The sequence below is a fragment of the Talpa europaea genome (genome assembly GCF_964194135.1).
Source record: "Talpa europaea genome assembly, chromosome: 3".
In the NCBI taxonomy this organism is placed as follows: domain Eukaryota; kingdom Metazoa; phylum Chordata; class Mammalia; order Eulipotyphla; family Talpidae; genus Talpa; species Talpa europaea.
The window spans coordinates 119,307,453-119,328,217 of NC_140069.1; the positions used below are offsets into that span (position 1 = coordinate 119,307,453).

Consider the following 20,765-nt stretch of genomic DNA (forward strand, 5'->3'; position numbering starts at 1 on the left):
TACTCCATGCACCCAAAGTTCTGCACCTGGGAGAGCTCGACCCGCTGCTGAACTTTGCCTGGGGACCAGGGAGCGTGGCCTGAGGGTCACATCCCGGCTGGGGGCTCGTGCTTCTCCTCAGCCTGCATGCACAGCGCTCGCTCAGCGCCCCCGGCAGGATTTGGGCAGGTTTCAGAACGCGGACAGCGCCCTGTCCGCCGGCCAGAGGGGACTGGGTCAAGCTCCAGAAGCCCCCAACGCGGCGCTCACTCCCTTCCGAGTCCGGGACCGGCGGGGGCAACAAGTGCAGGTTTACCAGACCTGAAGGCCCCCAGAGCTCCGGGTGCAGGCTGGTGCGCGCCCCGAGGCGGTGCGTCCCGGGCGCCAAGGGACGCCGCGCGCAGACCAGGTTCTCGGAGATCCACTGCAACAGGTGGGGCCAGAAAGCAGCGAAGGAGCGTTCGCCTCTTTCTGTCTCTTCTTTTCTCTTCCCTCGCTCCATCTCCGACCTTTTCGCTGTCCTCCGCCTCTCAGGTCATGGCAGCGCCGGGCGGTAGGACCGAAGCGCCGCACCACGAGTACAGCTGCGACTATGTGGTGTCGCGTCCTGTCTACAGCGAGCTGGCCTTCCAGCAGCAATACGAGCAGCGCCTGCAGGAGCGCAAGACGCTGAGGGATCGTCTGTCCAAAGGCTGCAGGTAGCGGCCGCCCTGGTCGCGCGCCGGGAGTAGTGGAACCCGCCGTCTGGGAGCGCGCCGGGCGGGCCGGGCGGGGCCGCTGGGACTTCCAGCCAAGCAGGACTCCCGGCTCCGCAATCCCCAGCGCTGTCCTTCCTACCCCGGGGGTGGCTCCAAGTTTTCTCGGGACGAAGTTATTCTAGTCTCATCTTTGGGGAGACGGTGTTCCGGGAATCCCATCTGGTTTTGTTCCTGTCCTTAGGAAAGCCGGAGTGCGTCTTGCAGAGTGGGTTTCTGCTGCCGTCTAGTGAAGGCCAGGCAAAGAAAATTGGGGAAGAAAGGGACTCGATTAAAAAGGTGATGGGTAAATCCATTACCGGATCAGAAGTCTTTGAAAACCCGGAGCTCGTCTAGACAGGTCACAGAGATGCAGACGGCAAGCTAGAACTCAGGGGTGTAGTGTGCTCCCCGTTCTTTCTTCCTAGACAGTGGGATTACTAGGGGGGACTTAGATACCACAGCCAAAAGAACTAGAGAACTGCAAGTTTTTTTTTTTTTTTAAAGATTTATTTATTTATTTATTTATTTATTTATACAAGCATTGGGTACAGTCAGAAGCGCGGGAGGGTGAGAGAATTCACCAGAGCCAGAGCGGGGAGCAGAGCAGGCAGAAGGACCGAAGTACACTGCTGAGGGGAGCAGCGGGCGGCAGGAGAGGTCTGCGCGCCATGTGGGACCCTCCTCCGGTGGCCGGGGAGCAGCCGGGGATCGAACCAGCGCTGCAGAGGCTGTGGGTAGCTTCGCAACCCAGCGCTCAACCGCTGCGCCACCGGGGAGGCCCGAGAACTGCAAGTTTTGCCCGATTTTCTTTCTTAAAACAACAACTTTCTACCATAGAACATTTCTAATACTATGCAAAAGTACACACAGTAATACAATGAACCCCCCCCACCATGTTTTTGTCCATCACCCAACTTCAGCAAAGACCTACTCAAAGTAAGTCTTGTTTAATTTATCGCAATCTAGTTGTCCTGCTCCACTATTTTTTAAAGCAAATCTCATATAGTGTATCATTTTCATTATTTATGACTATAAAGTTAATCCTTTATGTCAAAAATTGAATGAACAGTAAAATGTCCAATGGCTTCGTTAATATAATTTAAAAGAATTTATTTGAATGAGGATTCAAATAATGTCCACCTACTACATATATTTTTTAATCTATAGGTTATTAAATTAAATAAAATATTAAGTAGCAAAGTACAACAAGGTATACATTCATGGTTTTAAGATTTTTGTAAAAACTGGCTCCAAGCAGTTTGTATTGCCAAAATATACAGAACATGTTTGTTTTTCTTTAAAGAAAAAGAGAAGAAGTAGAAGAAGGCGCCTGGGTTAGAAGTCTGAAAATTAATCTCCATTTAGAGTCTCCACATTGATCAATCTGTGGCTGGACCAGAAAATGAGTTCTTGTGTAGGGATATTTTCTCAGAGGATTAAAAAGGTGGGAGAGGGAAGGGAACACTTAATCCTGTGTTTTCTAGTACAGTGCATTTTGTAGAGTAGATAGAGTTCTTGGCAAAAGCATAGTAAGCACTTTAGAGTTAGCATTTTCTATGCAATTCTTTTTTTTCCTAAATAGTTACAAACATTAGCAGAATTTAGTTCAAACACTCGTAATCTGTGTATGGTTGTGAACGAGCCTGGATTGGAAACCAAGTTCTCTTGCCTTTTGACAGTTGCTCAAGAAGGAAAGCCATTGGTGTGTTGAAGACTCTTCTGCCCATCTTGGACTGGCTCCCCAAATACCGAGTCAAGGAATGGCTGCTTAGTGACATCATTTCGGGAGTTAGTACTGGGCTAGTGGGTACGCTGCAAGGTAAGATATTGGTGAATTGGCTCCCAAGTGATTGAGAGTCACAGTTTCCAATCGCAGTTCTTAACTCCCCCGGCCTCCTGTCAGTTTACACTAAATGCTTGCTCACACTCCAAGGCCTTCATCTTTTCTCCACAGCCTCATGTGGAGAGATTAACCTTTTTGTTCCTCCTCCTTAGCTTCTCTTCCCAATAAGCCCTGCTCTTCTCTAGATACCTGTCTCCAACTAGAGCCCTATCATCTAACCACCGGCTTCCCAACTTTAACTGATCACAATTCACAGTGACAAATGTGTATTGCATCATACTCTGTAAATACATATCTCATGTTTTGTGAACTAATGTTTATCCTCACTATAAGAGATACATTCTGATATTTACTATTCTATTCTTTCCTATTTATACATTTCAATTATGATTGTAGTCCTAAAATACTTTACATCCCATGCATGATCTTGATCTATAGCTTGAAACTGACTTATGGGCAACTGCAAAAAGTACTTGAACCTGGACTACACCTAAGTATTTTTTCTGCTCCTTCTCTTATTTTAATCTTCTGGCAAGATGTCCCATCATTGGTGTTTTTTTTTTTAGCTGGTTTTATGCCACATTTCATAAGAATCTTGGAAATTCGTTACGTTGTTGGTGAATAGCAATATGGGCATTCTCCTCTGCCCTTCATCTTGTTTCTCCTCCTCCCCTGACTCCACAAAGCCTCTGGACCAGGAAAACAGAAAAATCATTAAATTTACTATAATTTTATGTAGCACCTGGTATGTCAGGCTCTAGGTATGTTGACATAAGGTACACTACCTGCTTTCAAAGCACTTGTAATTCAACAGAGGAACTAGATAATAATAATTCAACATAACAGTGGTGGCAAGGGTAGCATAGCTTGGTAAAGGAGTTCAAGCAGGACTCAACCCAGCCGTAGGGTATTAGAAATCATTATCTGGAGGTTGAGGTATCAAAACTGAGTTTCTCTGTAGGTTAGGGTGTGGTGGGAATGTATGTAGAAAGATAGCCTGAAATAGACTATTTCAGAAGTTAGTAGTAATTGTTGAGAAATGGCAAAATTTGCTTATGGAGTTCTCAAGATTATTCAGAGCAAGTTAGCGAGATTACCCAGAGGAAGGTGCTATATGACCCCCATGTTGAACATCAGCCCGATCTGCCATGTTTTCTATCACAAAGAAGGATGAGAGAGGAGGGTAGGACTGTGAAGTTCATAAATTAAATGATGCAAGTATCCGTGTGCACATGGAGCTCTCAGCTTTGATGTGGCAACACTCTGTGACTCCTGGTGACACTCCTAGTGGAAGTATCTAGTTCATGTTTGTTTAGCTCATGCCTAGCCCAGAGTTTGGCACAAAATAGATGGTCCCATAAACATTTAGTGAAAAGGATTGAGTTGCTGCCTGATAATGAATCATCTTTACATATGAAAAAATTCAAGCTCTATGTCTCCCAAGATTTCATGGATAAATATCTTAGAAGAAATAATTTTAATTTTAGTCTTGTTTATGAAATATCAGACACTATGCTCATGACTTTGGACTTTTATCTCATTTAATCCTCACAACAACTATTATATCCATTTCAATAAAGTCTATTAAATATTGCCCAAGCTCATGGAGCTGGTAGCAGAGATGGAATTTGAACCCAGAGTCTAAATCCTAGGATCTTAATTTATACACCATGTAGCTCCTTACTCTATGAGTAATATGTTTTCCCAAAAAATTATCTGCATGATATCTTTATATCTTTAATACATCTCTGTAAGGTGAATTTCTGGAAGATTAACCAGGCTCATTCATATACTCATTCATCATCTGTCATTGTTTTAAAAATATTTATAGAGCAGCTCTGTTTGTCAGCCGTTAGTTATGGGGATTCAGCAGTTAATTGACAGGCACAGGTACTGGTTTCATGGAGTTCATTTCAAGGGTGGACAGTGGAATTAAATAAAAAAATAGATATTTACAGATTGTGGTATTCATTGTAGTGAATCAAACATGCTATAACAGGGATTCATTTGGGGAGGGAGGGTCAGTTTTAGATAGAATGATCAAGGAAGAGTGAAATTTTGTTAGAGACCAAAGGACGAGGAGACAGCCACATAATGAACAGACAAGAGACCACACTAAAAGTGCAAGGACCCTGAGGCGAAGAAAAGGTTAGAGTGTTTATGGTGGAATGGGAGGAATTCCATTGTGGGTGGGGAGCAGCTAAGGGAGGGGAGACAAACAGATAGAGCTAGCAGGGCCCTAGGCACCTCACATGCCTCACCTAAGTCCCAGGCCTGAGGACAGGTTATCAGTTTGAACCAGATCCAACAGGAGGTAGGGAGGTCTGCAGAGGTAAATTTTGGAGCAAGCATCGCTGATCCATACTGATAGCATACTGTAGATGAAAATCACAGATGACTCTGAGGGTTTTGGCTTGAGCAACTAGTTATATTATTTATTACAAAGACAAAGACTAGCTGAGGAACAGGTTTGGGATGGTAACCAAGTATTTCATTTTGAACATGCTAAGTCTGAGGTGTGTGTGAGACATCTGAGTAGTGATGCCAAAAGTTGAGGTGGAGCTACCATAAATGTGAATGTCAGAGAGAGGTCTGGGACAGAGAGAGCTGTGAGGTAAGGAAGCTTTCTGTGTAGGGGCTTTGCAAAGCAGTGGAATGCCTGTGCTTTCCTCAGCAGGAAGGGCAGTCCGGCAGGCAAGAGCTGGAGTACTTAGAGGTCTGGGAGGTAAGGGGGCCATACAGAAACCCCCAGGTGAACTGTCACCTGATAGTGGGCTCTGGAAATTAGAGCAAAAGAGCAATTGGAGAGATGAGGCATCAGAAGTGGAGAGGAGGTATTTTTTAAAAAGGATGGAAGGTCTTCCTGGCGGCGCAGCGGGTTGAGCACCATGTTGTGAAGCTGTCTGCAGGCTCTGCAGCACCGGTTCGATTCCCAGCCAGCCAGGGAGAAACCCACATGGTGTGGCAGACCTCTCCTGCCTTGCCCACTGCTCCCCTCAGTAGTGTCTTCGGTCCATCTGCTTGTTCTGCTCCCCGCTCTGTCTCTGGTGAATTCTCTCACCCTTCCACACCTCTGATCTATACCCCAGTTCTTGTATAAATAAAAATAAATCCTTAAAAAATATATAAAAATGAAAAGGATGGAGGGACCAATAGTGTCAAATTCTCTTGAAGGGGAGCGCACAGTGATGGAATACAGGCAATACTTTTAGGCTTGCTATGAGGAAGTGTAGAAAATGGCTGTAACTGGGGGAAGATAAGGGATGAAGGTTGACTGCTGTACATATAGGAGATACTGGAACATATTTGTGTACTAATGGGAATTATCTAGTAGAAAATAGATTTGTGGTCCAAGAGGTGGAGAAGCAACTAAAGGTTGTGAGGAGCCCAGATGCATAGGTTCAAGGTCAGAAATGGAAGGGTTGCTCCTTAAGCAGGCGGGATATTTCTTCCATTTTCAAAGGAAGAAAGACAGACAAATGATGTATAGAGAGGTTTGAAATGTTGGTGAACAAACAAATCAGGGGCATTTCTTCTATTTTTGGATGAAGTCTAAGATTCTTTTTTTTTAAATCTGGTCTGTGTAGAAAAGGAATATGCACAATTTGAGGAGAGCAGGGGAAGTTAGAGTTGTGTCAGAGAAAGAAAATCATACTTATGAGAAAATGTAATTGGACTGACATGCAGAGTCCAGCTGGGGCTCCTGATCATGAATTTTACATGAAACTTGTCAGTCCCAATGTGGATGTTCCTCCTTCATGTTATAGACCAGCTCAGATGCTGTCATGGAAATGATGGATGTTTGGGTTCTGCCAGATGAGGGTTTTGCCAGACAAGAAAAGAGGAGAGAGAGAATCAAGGGAGTTTAGAACATCTGTGTAATTCCAAGGATAAGGAGGCAAGGAAGACTGGAGACAGAAGAAAGTGGATTGGCTAGTGGATTAGAAGCCTCCTGAGGACAAAGAATGTTCTAGTAAGGATTCCAGAGGAGGTGAGCTAAAAGACTAAGGGGCTGTGGTTGAGAGAGGAAAGCCCAAAATAGAGATTTTAGAGGCAGTCCTGGAATTTTAGTGATGGCATAGTCTGTGTTATAACCACTGATTGGGCAGCTATGGAGTTAGGGGTGGAACTGAACAGAGAAGAGAGGCTCAAGTCACTGTGAAATTGGTTGCTGCTAAGAAAATTGGAATTTTTATGACTCTTATTATTAAAAAAAAATCTCATCACACAGCAAAAGATAAGCACAGCTCTTCAGTGCTATTTTTTTATTCACAGTTATGGGGAGCCTGCTCTCCACTTTTGCCTTCTAGATACTTCCAAATGTTTATTAGCACCAACTTTATCAGCATATGTCACCACCCTACACATTAAAGATATCAACACAGAGGTTCCGTGATTCAAACCAATGGCTTAGATTTCTTTGCAAATTGTATAATTTAAAAACAGTTATAACAAAGTTCCTTTAAAGTAAAGGTGATTACATATATTTCAGTAGCAATTGTCCCTAAGTAGGACACGGTGTGAAAACTGGAAAAGTCCCCATTTTCCATGGCTCTAAGTACTGCAGATCCCAGGTTAGGGATGTGGAAGTTTGAAAAAAGTGTATGGAAAATAGGTGTGCTTTCATTCTCTACTCCTTTATTTTTCTTATCTTTGTGAGTCATCTTCCCATTCTGTATTCTGGAAACACTGATTATTGCAGTTCCTTGTAACTGATACATTAAAACAATTGTGTTACTAATACATATTTTTCTAGACTGCAAACTCTGTCAGGGCAGAGACTTCGTTTTGTTCATTCCTGTATTCTTCCAACCTAGAATAATTCATGGAACATAATCAATAGTTGTTAAATGAATGAATAAATGCATACTCATTGTAGAAAACTTGAAACTACATATAAGGAACATGAAAAAAATACTTCCTGTGCAAACTAGACATCACCTTTTATCTTGCCATATAGATAACCCATTGTAGGGGCAGGAGGACATGGAGCAGGATCTCTATGATTCGAGCTGACAGAGTAAAGGAGGAGTCCTGGAGCCCTCGGTGGCTTTTCAGGCTTTTATTGGGATTTACCAGGCACACGACTGGCAAGGGGTGCTGGGGGCCGGGAGGCTGGCAGCCTCCCGGGAAGACTTGGCCCCCAGCAAGTCTTCACTCTTTGTGGGCCCCCCGGCATTCTCTGGTGATCTCTGCTTCTCTTCTGCTCTCATGATTCTTCTCTGCTCTCCTCTCTCGTGGTTCTGCTTCTGCTGGCATCCCCATGACGCCGCCCTTGTAAGCCCAGTCTTAGCCCAGGTGTACCCACTTCTGCTTGCCACACCCTATTCCAGGTGTCCGCCATCAGGCATGCATTCGGGACCACAGGGATCCCTCATCAATCCTAATGGCGGGAGGGCAGAAAAGGCTGATTATCATTTACTTACCCTACACCCATTAATTTCTTAGCAAATACCCTACTAGAGACATAAATGCATATCTTCATAAAAATATAAAGAAATGTCTGTGGATGACCAACTACAGATTTAGGATAGCAATTGCCTTCTGAGAATGGAGGGAAGAAAGAGGATGCGACTTAGGAAGAGTATACAGAGAGTTTCAACTGCGCTGGCATTCTATTTTGTTAACTGGAGGGTGGATTGTAGGAGAAGTTATTTAATCGGGCTTTTTTCACCACTAGCCTCTGTGGTACCACCCATGGTCTTGATTATGTTAACGCAGAGGGCGCATTGGTGTAGGGCACACGTGCCTGATTGTGGATACCTAAGCATGGGTGTATCCGCATGTGCAAGTGTGCACACCTGTGTGCAGGCGGGAGGGGATAAAAGGCAGCGTCACCGTGGGAGGGGGCTCACGCTGCTATCTCCCTGCTAGCTTGTTTCCTCTGTGCACCACTAAACCTGTGAAGCAGACGCCAAGGGCTCCCAAGTTCTGTTTTAAACTGTTAGAACCCATGGTGAGCCTACCCAGCCTGGGATGGTTGTACAACATAGATACATGGGGCATTTACTATATTTAGTTTCTTATATATCTGACTTATATGAAAACTCTTTCCAAATTTTTATGCATGCAATACATATATTTATTTTTATGAAAGTAAGAATGTGTATACTTACCACGGTTTTGAATTCTTTTTTTCACTTTTTCCCTTTTACCTCAGATCTGTCCAAATTAGTAAACATACTTCTATCCATGACATCAATTTATTTTACAGAATCACAAGGTATAAAGTAAAATTTAGTTAACCTTTTCTCTTTTGAGACATTCATTCAGTAAATAATTTGGGGCACCTATGGCCACTATAATTAGGTTGTTGCCAGATTTTTTTAAAACTGTTATAAATGTGATCCTTTATTAATGATGCAAGGGTCAAAGGGCTGGATTTTCACACTCTCTTTTTTTTTGTTTAAAGATTCATCCATTTATGCATATAAGAACTGGGGTACAGGCCAGAGGCGCAGGGGGTGAGAAGACTCACCAGAGACAGAGTGGGAAGCAGAACAGGCAGATGGACTGAAACTGCTGAGGGGAGCAGCGGGCAAGACAGGAGAGGTCTGCTATGCCATGTGGGTTTCTCCCTGGCTGGCCGGGGATCGAACTTGTGCTGCAGAGACTGCGGACAGCTTCATAGTGCGCTGCTTAACCCCTTGCGCCACCGGGGAGGCCCCACATATACTTTTCTGTTTGAATCTAATGTCTCTTGCCCAAGGAGAAAGGCAATTCAGGAATGACGGTGTTCCTTAGAACATAAAGAAACAAGACAGACGGAACTGTCATTGCACAAAACTGGTCTGAGCCTCTGGACTGAACTGACTAAATATTTTTCTTTAACTTTTATTGAGGTAACATTGGTTTATGTCGTTGCTTATGTTAGAAGTGTAGGTTCTTTCAACCCCCCACACTTTGAGGCATTGTTGCCATATATCTCATCCACCATCAGAGCACCCACCATACTCCCACCACGGTCCCTGGTGCTCCCTCCCGCTTTGTTCTGGCCCCACCTTTCACCCTCAGGAACTTACGAAATTTTTAATCAGCAACTGCCTTGACATTTTTCCACTTGTCTGATCAGCAGATGATTGACTTACGGATCAACTGAGTCAATTCATTTGAGCAGATGATGCATGTAGATGCAATCACTACCCCACCTGATTGGGATCATATTCTACATCTTAGCAGAGCCACTCAGGACAAGCTGCGAACTGAAAATATGTACTAAAAGGTCTTTGTTTGCACACTGGAAAGATACCGTGACTTGTTTGTGAGTTTCATCATTCTCGATGTATTTTCAGGCATGGCGTATGCTCTGCTAGCAGCAGTTCCTGTGGGATTTGGTCTCTATTCTGCCTTTTTCCCTATCCTGACATACTTTTTCTTTGGAACATCAAGACACATCTCCGTTGGTAATTATTGTGTTTATTCATGTTTAATATGTTTTGGCTTATGTGAATTATGTTTTTATATCTTGGTTAGTGTCTTCCAAGGAAATCAGGCCTCAGTCCTTTGCCTGCTTCTTCTATTCAATGATGCAATGGTTCTTTTCAGCTTTTAAAATACTATGCCATTTCTTAGCTTTATACTTAACTTTTTTTTAAGAAGCAGAAAAAAATGGGAAGATTTTTAAATTATGGCCTACCTTCAAATTTTAGCATGTTTTGATTTTTTTAATGTAATTTGACTCCATATTTAGAAAAGTGTTCTCTTCCAAAATAAAAAGGGACATTGGAAGAAAATCTTCAAGAGGTCTTTGAAGGTACTGTCTTACTAGACTAACAGCATTTTACTGAATTATGTTAATCAAATACATATTCATTATTTCATTAAAGAACACACTTATTTTAAGTCACTAATATTGGAAGGCTGGCAAAATCCTGCCAAAACAATTTAGACAGTAAGCTTGGCTTTGTTTCTTAGTATGGCTCAAAATAGGTTTATTTCCTGTCTTTCTTAAAATTTGAATTCTCTTTTGCTAGAATGTTCTAGCAAGTGAATGTTTTAATGCTATTTTGTGACTTTGACATTTATACTAGAGATAATTTTGCGCCTACATCCATCTGCTGGCTAGACGTGTTTACCTGGACAATCCTCTTGAAACAAATACAGTCATCTACTCTATCCCCAACCCTTGTCCTTACTTGTATCTCCCTTAGTATCTAGCGTATTGCTATGTCATTAGAAGGCAACCAAAGAGAGGTTATTGATTGAAAGGACTTCCTACTTGGGAGAATTGATTACTATCCAATGCTTGGAAAAGTCAGGAACACAGAAGCTGATTGCTATTCTATACATTGAGACACTGCAGGTTACTGGATTTTGGTACTAAGTCTTCTCAACCAAAAAAACTTCCATGACCAAAGATTAGAATCATCATCATGATGGATAAAAAAACATACCTGAGCAGAGTAGTTGTTGGAAGCAGAGGACTACTTTTTAAACCTAGAATCTTACAGAGAAAAAGAAACTATACATTTTCTTCGCAATTTCTTTATCTTAATTTGAACACCGTGATATTGATCAAAGCATTTATTTACATAGACATTAAGACATTGTATGTTCTAGGAAATGAGTGTATGTGAAATAAAACAAGATGGATCAAGTGAAGACACAGATTGTGTGCCACCTCCACCAGGAAACCTTCCCTGACAACCACCCCCTGCTATCCCTCCCCGAAACCCATATGTGTGAAGATAACATGAAGATAGATTAGATAACCTTCCTGTGTACTCACAAAGCATCCTGAATGCTGTATTATAATTGTCTACCTACATGGTTCTCTTATTCCATTTTGGAGTCACAAATGCCGTGAAACATTCATGTTTTAGAGTCTCTGGGCAATAAACAATGTATTTCCTAATCACACCTAAGCATTCCACACATCTTTCTAATTCTATGTAGATACAAACCTAAACCTTTGTGATAAGTAATTATTAATTGATAGAAACTTTCCCCCCAGGACCTTTCCCAGTGGTCAGTTTAATGGTGGGATCGGTTGTTCTGAGTTTGGCCCCCGATGAAGACTTTGTCATATCCAGCAGCAATGGAACAGCATTGAATGCTACCACCATAGACTTTGCGGCTAGAGAAGCAGCCCGAGTTGTAATTGCAAGCACACTTACTGTTTTGGTTGGAGTCATACAGGTAATGGACTTATAGGTAAAATATGGATTGGTGTGATTTTTACTTGAAATAACCTCACTGAAAATCCTGTTTGCTCAATGATTCATTTAAAAGGAAAACAAAGCAATTTCCTGGGCCCAAAAGTTATTTTCAAAATTATATTATTTTAGATCAGATGCTAATATAGTCAGCTTGACCCTCCTTATTAAGACTCATTTGTCATGAGTCAGAGACAGGGAAAAAAAAGGGAGAAAAACATGTGTGATTCAAATGAGGATGAGGGAAGAACCCATAAAGGAGAAAAATATATTCTGGTGAGCTGAACCATGGGATCAGAACATCATAGAAATGATCCACATGATATTTGCTTTTCTTAGTACATAATCTAGGATACTTCCAGGTATTGTAAAATACCTTGAAATGATGAAATAAGGGAAAACCATTAAATATGGTTTTTAAATTTTAGAGTGGTAGAGGAGTGAGATAGTGTATTAGAGAAATCACATGTATCTTCTACGAGTTGTTATGTTATAGGCAGATTACCAGAGCTTAAATTGGTGTTAAATTTAACTGATTAATATTTCAAGAGAGTTGGTTCTTTTCCCAGGCAGACTTTTCATTTCCCCTTCTTTCTTCTTGTTCTAGTTGATCTTTGGAGGATTGCAGATTGGATTTATAGTGAGGTACTTGGCAGATCCTTTGGTTGGTGGATTCACAACAGCTGCTGCCTTCCAAGTGCTGGTCTCACAGCTAAAGATTGTCCTCAATGTTTCAACCCAAAACTATAATGGAGTTCTCTCCATTATCTATGTAAGTGTTGCTTCCTTCCCCAAGAATGCTTACTAAGGAAAATGAATTCTTTTCCTTCTTAACCTGAGTCTGGAGAGCTTAGATTTTCCTGTAGTTGTATTTTTTGGGAACCGTTGAAAACTTTCTCTGAAAGAAGCAAATACATCAGAACTAACATCTAAGAAGGCAGATTTCACAAATCATTGTTCTCAACTGGTCCAGTGGATTCAGAAGTGTCACTCTATTTAAAAGTATTAATGAAAACAAAGTCCAGTGAAATCTGGTCTTGACTATAACAGAGTTGAGTTCTAGTCTCAACTTTGCCTCTGTCAAACTAAATGAACTTAGGCACATTATGTAAAATAGTGGCTGAAAGAGCAAGATGGACCTGGATGACCTAGATTTAGGTCCTGATTCTACTATTTATTGGCCATTTGAGCAAATCACCATGCTTTGGTTTCCTTCTGCAAAATGGAGTTGGTGATAGTATCTATCAAATAAGTTAAATGAGGATAGATAGGAAGCACTTGGACCAGAGTTTGGCATATGACAAGTACTCAAAAAAAGTAGTTATTTTGAAATTATTATTTCACATCTCAAGGCTTCTTTTCTATTTGTAAAATGAAATGATTGGAAATGTAGCTCCCTTCTAACTCTGAGTCCATCAAATGCATAATGTAAATGTCTGAGCAATTATAGATGAAAGGGAACATTAGATTCAGAGATGATTCAACATGCAAAAGAGATGCAAAAGAAGGATGTAGATCACACTAATTAGATTTGAAAAAGTTCTTGGATCTAAATAAATGTTCTATATAAAGCATGTTGTTGATGCTTAAAAAATGGTGATAATAGTAACATGATGTCACCCCAGTTTGGGTAAAATGATACTATGCAAAAATAATGTGCCAGCATTAACAGTGGCATTAGAGTCTTTTAAACCTAAAACAGTGTAAGGTCATGCAATTAGTGAGGTGATCATGCATTTGGTCGATTTCACAACAGTGCCATAATCCCACGTTACTCCATCCATTCAACAAATATTACTGAGTGCCTAATTACAAGCTAGGTATTTTGCTTTAGTTGGGGGAATAGGTGAAAGAGGCGGTATAGCATAGTGACTAAGATATGGGCTTTGAACGTCAATAGACATGAGTAGGAGTCTTATTTTCACTCCTTACCACCTATGTGATTTGGGGCTATTATATAACTTCCCTAAGCCTCAGTGTTCTCAATTGTAAAATGGGGAGTAATAATAGCAGCTACCTCTAAGAGTTGTAAGGATTAAAAAAGAAAACTGGTGTAAAGCAGTTAGCACAATATCTAACACAAAGTAAGAACTCAGTTTATTATCTTCCTTATTATGAGAAATGATTCATGGAACATACTGTTCATGTCCCAGGGACGCAGTCTGTGGAAGACCTTAACCCAGGCTTTTGTTGACTCAGCACTGTGTTTGTCATTGCTGTTTTTTTCCTTTGCTCACTTTGAAACCTTTGGACTACCTTTTTCTGATAGACTCTCTCACTTTTTCAGCCCCTGATACATCCTGCTTTATATTGCTTTCATACTTTCCCTGTCTGCAGTTCATTCTTTTATTCCTCCATTGTTGTTCATTCAATTCATCAATTCACTGATTATCTATTGACTTTGGACCATGTGCCAGGCACCAGTCACTTCCTTAAAAATTCAATGACTTCTGAATCCACCAAGACATCCCTTGATGAGTGTGTCCACTGCCTTGCATGCGCATTGCTCGGCCTACATCCACACAGATTGGTGTAGGTCATTGCTGTAGGATCTCAGCAGACAGGGGTCTAAAATAGTTGTGGTTTCTTAGCACTATGTTTAAGATAAGCTTGGTGCATATGATCCCATCTTTCCCAGGGACAAAAGAGAGCAGGAAACACTAGACAAGGTCAAAAATAGTTTTTAAAACCAAACAGAATCATTATGTGACTTGACTGATGTCCTATTGAGAATTATTCTTGAATTATGATTTCAGTCATCCCTATGTGATGGTGAATATAAGCTTGCTGTTCTGAAAAGAAGGAATCAACAAGTCTGGATATGATTGAGGAAGGGTTGAGTGAGTCACTCAGTACCTGAACAGGGAATTTTGCTTGTGATATTATCTGTTGCAATCATTCATGAAAGAATCCTTCCACAGATGCAGAGAGGTAGTGGATACCTCCATGAAAGACTGCAAGATTGTTGTAAGATACTTTCCTTGGAATGTAGTTAACATCCCTTTTGTTAGAAGGTTGTACTTTGAATTGTCTCCCTCATCCCTCTCTCCCTCCCTCCCCAAAGGAAATAAAGGATACAAAGAATAGGAGGAAATGTTGGGGGGAGAGAAGAAAAAACAATAAATTTCCTCATACATAATATCAGGTATATATTTTTTTCCTCTTGGGCTTCATATATCCATACTGAGCATGAAAGAAAAAAATGATCTCAGCAAAATGTTTCTAAAATTCTCTAAGCATGGTAGGAAATAAAGTAAAATGTTTCCCCTGACTGAATAAAATCTCATTATCATAATTTGGACTATTCAAAACACTAGGCTGAGATATAGAGTCATATGCACATACATATTTTAAACATATTTTAGTAAATATTTTAAATTAGAATCACTTTGCAGTGTCTTCTTGGAGTCTCATTTCTATAACTTTGAGTATGGTCTGACAACTTCAGTTTATATGGGTGAGTTTTCTTTGTTCACATAGGTTCAACGTGGTGTTGTAGAACTTCTCATAAGAATTCCCAAATGATCATACAAAATATAGACAACAGTACATATGCATATGCTGGGGATGCATTGTGTAACAAATTGATTTTAATTTTCGCCACTCATATTACATTTTTATTACACCAGAGGTGATTTTTTCCCAAAGGTCAAAGTGACTCTCAGAGGTTAAATGGGAATCCTGCCTGTAGTGATCACTTTTATAAGATAAATATTTTTAATTGTTATAATCATTCCAATGGTTTGTTTTTAAGTCTAGATTTTCCCAACTTGAGTTGAAACTAAACCTTTATTGTATATATGATTCATTGAAATATTATATTTAGCTCATGAATGAATAAGTGTCATCAGAGAGTTGTTTCTGGAAAGGGCCAGACTGCAATCCCTTCAAAATTCAGATATATAGGGTTGTTTGTTTCTATGTCAAATGTCCTAAGTTCTTGAGTTATAATGTCTGAGTTTGGTAGTTTTTCCATTTTTCACTTTTCACTCTGCTGTCACTTGCATCAAAGTATATGGATTTAGCAATATATGACTCTGAAAATAGACAAGTAAACTTGTTAATACTGGATTTAAAGTAATTCTCAGCACTATCAAGCTCACCAGCTTGTGCTGGTGCGAATGAGTTCGATCCCCAGCCATGGAGCTAACCCACACATGTCGCAGCAGACCTCTCCTGTTTCACCCGCTGTTCCCCTCAGCAGTGTAATTCAGTAGATTTGCCTGTTTTGCTCCCCACTCTGTCTCTGGTGAATCCTCTCACCACCTGCACCTTATGCCCCAGTTCTTGTACACATAAATAAATATAAATATTTTTTTTAAGAAAAAAAAAAGCGAAAATACTCTCTGAGGGAAGGTTCAAGAGCCTTCCTACAAGTCAAATGCTTGAACTCTAACTCAGCATTCGTGGAATGTATTTTCCTTGTATACTAACTTTCCCCCTCATTTCCTTACTCTTGAATGCTGCCCAAAGAGCTGAGGCTGTTTGCTAAATGACTCCTAGAATATTAATGTCCATTTTATGCAGTTGTTACTGGATTGTCATTATACTTATTTTAAGGATAATTGATCTATAAATACATTGCAAATTATAAAATGTTCCACTCCTTTTTCAACATATAATATATATATATATATGGACAAATTTTTAAAAAGTAATATTCACTGGTTGATATTTTGTGTTCAAGTATTGAGGAATACCTTTTCAAGTCATGCCCTCTACTGAACTGAAGTTGATAAAACAAAGATATTAGTGTTATTTCCTGGGATTTTCCCATGCTAATCTCCTTTGATTCCTAGAAATCTATTTGTAAAACAAAACTAGTTTTTCTTAAGCTGGTTTGCCTCTCTACTTGGAAATAGTTATTTTTAATATCATCTTAGTTTAATTTTAAACTTAGTATCAAATTAATTTCCAAAAATGTATGCTTGATCTTATATATCAACTCAATCATTTTTCTTTGCCATAAGGAAAGGATCAGTCCAAGTGTATTAAGTATGGATAAAGTATTTTATTTTTTTAAATTTTATTTTTTTAAGATTTATTTATACATACAAGAATTGAGGTACAGGCCAGAGTTGTGGGGGGTGAGAGGATTCACCAGAGACAGAGTGGGGAACAGAACAGGTGGATTGACTGAAATACACTGCTGAGGGGTGCAGCGGGCGAGTCAGGAGAGGTCTGCTGTACCATGTGGGTAGCTCCCCAGCCAGGGATTGAACTCATGCTGCAGTGGTTGCGGCTGGCCTCATAGGATGTGTCTTAACCCCTTGTGCCACCAGGGAGGCCCCTAGATGAAGTATTTTAAGTATTTATTATTATCATCTATATCTTTCCTATTTAAGAACTAGCTTTCCTAAAATACTAATTGAGGCTTTTTCATTTAGTCTCAATAATACCATATCAATAGGGTGAAAATTAGACCACATACTAGCACCTATAAAACCACTTTAAGCTATAAATTTTTAAAACTTTTCTCCAAGTAAAAGATGTATATGATGATGTATTTTTTAAAAATGATCTAATTTTTTGGTAAAAAATATAGGTAAGAAAATAGAAATCATCCATAGTTTTACCACTCCAAGCTAACTTTCATTAGTAACTTGGTACACACACACACACACACACACTGCAAGAGACTGGATATATTAAATGGTCTCTGAATTAGTCACACATTTTATATGAAATTCCTAAGTGCTGTTTGATGATGATTTTTCCTATGAGGACTATATGAAATTATTTTCTTTTTACAGACCCTTATTGAGATTTTTGCAAATATTGGTAGCACCAATCTTGCTGATTTCACTGCTGGAATACTCACCATTATTATCTGTATGGCAGTTAAGGAAGTAAATGATCGATTTAAACACAAAATCCCAGTTCCTATTCCTATAGAAGTAATTGTGGTAAGTAAAATATTCAGCATTAGTTTGACAAAAAGTAATTGTTAAAACAAATGGAGCTTTGTTTTGTTTTTTTTTTACATCTTTTGTTTTATTTCAGACAATAATTGCTACTGCCATTTCATATGGAGTCAACCTGGAAAAAAAATACAATGCTGGCATTGTTAAATCCATCCCAAGTGGGTGAGTATGGCATTCTCTTAGGCAATACTAACAAATTAAGCCAGTACTTTCTATTTAAATGAAAACTTTTATTATAAATTTTATTTCATTGGTGTCCCTTCAATAGTCTTATTTGTGTGCCATCTTAAAGAAACACTCATTTGTGCTCACTATCAGATAAAGTTCAAGCCATTTGTTTAGAAGCAATCTCTCTTTTTTCTTCATTTTCTTAAAATGTGGCAGGAGAGGTACAGTTAACACCAGACTCCTGATTTAAACTTATATGCATAATTATAATGTCATATAAATAGAATCATGGTTACTCACATTTATTGCACTGAGAACAATCTGCTAAAGGAATCAGGGACATCTGGCCTAAATTTTCCACCATTTAGTTTAATCAATCTTAGATAATAATTATATAAGTTGTTTCTTAAATAAAATGCATTATCTTCAAGGGAAGTTTTATATATTTTTAGTAGCTGGGGAATTAGAAGAGTAAAGCAGTGAGACCCTTTGTCCATCTCTGTCACTGTCTAGTTCTGTGGGCTTGGGAAAGGAAGATTGTCTGACAAAACAAGGGTAATGACAACTGCTAAACCTTGTGCTGGTGAAACACCAATGAGATCTCTCATAAAATGCATGAGTATATACCAGGAGTCTGGTGCTATAATTTTATTTCACAGGGTTAGAAAAGAACCCAGATGGTTATTAGATATGTAACATTTTGGACTAGATTTGCTGCTACACAGTCAATACTAGCTTCCCTTTCCTTAAAACTAGCCGAAGAATTTGTACCAGTCTTTGGTTCTGCATTTTCTTAATAGTAACTCCTCTGTCTAGCTAAGTTCCAGTGCTTGTTTCACAAGGAACTTCAGTCTTTCCACCTGACTAGTCTTACGATTTCTTCTAATATTTGTTCAAGAAATATTTGGAAAATGACAACAGGCTACCTGGGACTTCATTTACATTTTATTTATTATAGTGTTTCTCCAACTTCCCTTTTTGTAAGCATCACAGGAGGCCCTTGTTAATACAGATTTCCTGGTTCACAGCCCAAGTCTTTTAGAGTAGAGGCCTAGCAATTAATATTTTTTAAAGATGCTTCAAGTAATTGTTATGACCAGGTAAATTTGGGAAACTCTTCATTAAAGAACTAACATTTTCATGGTGAATTCTAACAGTAGGAGGAATATAAAAATAAAAACTTGAGTTCTGATATATTCACTCTACCAATTAGATTATTTGGGTAGTAATAAACTATATAAAACTATATTTTATGTGTCCTTTTTATCAGGCATCCTGAGATGTAAACATTTAGAGATGGTCCATAGCAAATGTCCTGTCCCCTAAGTTCAGATTCCATTAGTTGATTTGGGAAACTCATTTTTGTTGCCCTAGGTTATCTTCTTGGTCATATCTAGAGCTTTCCTGGCTGTTGTCCTCCTGACAATGACTCTCCAGCCTCTTGCTCTTGAATCCTCTGATACTTGGAGTGATGGGTCAGCCAAGCTAACCTGCCTGGTTCCCTGAGGGCAGGAGCCATTTGTGTCATTCAGCTCTGCTTTCCCAGCATGACACCTATCCCATAGTGTGATTTCAGGAAGTATTTGTTGAAGACATTAAAACACAGAAGCTTATAGCAGTGTAAGAAAGCAACCAGCAAGCCTTCCAGAGTCTGGGCTCACTTGGGAGTGTAAAAACAAGTTTGACATTAATAAACTTGAAAAGAAAGGGTGGTATAAGGAGATTGAAAAGAGTATAGGAAGTTGTGTGTTAAAGTGGAAGAACAAAAGGAAAGTGTAGCTAGTCTACCTTTCTGTCTCCTGCTTCCAGCCTCCAATAATGGAGTAAAAGTTCTTGCCTGTCCTATTTGGGTCAATACCCTTTGCTAGGATTGCTTGGCACTCAATAAGCGTGTGCCATGGTACAGCCAAGAACTGAGTCTCTGCTGTTCTTTCCTACTCTCTCTCCTGGCAAAATAAACCATTTCTTCCTGCCAGTCAGTATCTGCATCTCCCAGTAGGATTCACCCAAACCAGGAGTTCTCAGACACTCACTAGGGTTTGTTTTTTTTCAGTGGCAGATGGAAAGAGGCAAGTGACAATTTGCCTTTCTCCCCATGCAACTGCTCTTTATTCTGCAGCTCTTTTTTTAAATTAATATTTATTTATTTATTTATTTATTTATTTATTTATTTATTTGTTCATTCATTCATTCATTCATTTTATACAAGAGCTGGGTATAGGCCAGAGGCGTGGGTGGATGAGAGGATTCACCAGAGACAGAGCAGGGAACAGAACAGGCAGTCTGTCAAAATACACTGCTGAGGGGAGCAGCGGGCACAACAGGAGAGGTGTGCCACGCCATGTGGGAAATCTCCCTGGCCGGCCAGCAATCGAACCCGTGCTTTAGTGGCTGCGGACAGCTTCACAGCGCTGCCCTCAACCCACTGCATCATGAGGCCCTCTCATGCAGCTCCTAATGTGTCCCGCTCCTCGCCCACCACAGCTTAGCCTTTCCTTACCCCATTTCTTTTAACTGTACCAGCAAGATGACTGCTTTTCCCTCTAGGTTTTAATCCTCATCCTAACTCTCTCCTACCTTGTCTCTGAGCACGCGGGTGTCTGGTCCTCCTCCCTGGTGCCACAGGTCCTCTTGTCATCATATTTGTCACTGTTGTTTTTAGGGTGATGTGTTCTGCACTTGTACTTGAAAGTTTGGCATCAGGGAGAACCATGGGTGTAGGAAGAGGCCAACGAAATCCCAAAGGTTTTCTGACTGCTTTGTGAGGACCAATTTACCCTCTGGCTGGAGTACGTTTGCCAAACTGCTCAGGACCAAACTGATGTAAAATGCACAGTTGCCATCATTTTTATCATGCCTGGCTCTCCTGTGCATGATCTTTGGCCCTTTAGGGATTCTCCACTCCCCATCATCTTTTCAGAAAAGTGTGTCTTCATGCTCTCATAGCCTTTGATAGTGT

At 40.2% G+C, this 20,765-nt stretch overlaps 1 protein-coding gene across 1 annotated transcript in view; it reads left to right on the top strand.

Moving 5' to 3' along the window:
• Positions 1–466: 466 nt before the first annotated feature.
• The window catches only part of SLC26A4 (solute carrier family 26 member 4), a gene marked incomplete at its 3' end in the record, with an annotated part of 44,837 nt that continues 24,538 nt past the window's right edge, over positions 467–20,765 (top strand). The window contains exons 1-7 of the mRNA XM_084230177.1: positions 467–677; positions 2,396–2,535; positions 9,852–9,962; positions 11,513–11,697; positions 12,322–12,486; positions 17,468–17,620; positions 17,718–17,800. Coding sequence (XP_084086303.1) covers positions 517–677; positions 2,396–2,535; positions 9,852–9,962; positions 11,513–11,697; positions 12,322–12,486; positions 17,468–17,620; positions 17,718–17,800 — 998 coding nt within the window. The 5' untranslated portion in view covers positions 467–516. The remainder of the gene's footprint in view (positions 678–2,395; positions 2,536–9,851; positions 9,963–11,512; positions 11,698–12,321; positions 12,487–17,467; positions 17,621–17,717; positions 17,801–20,765) is intronic.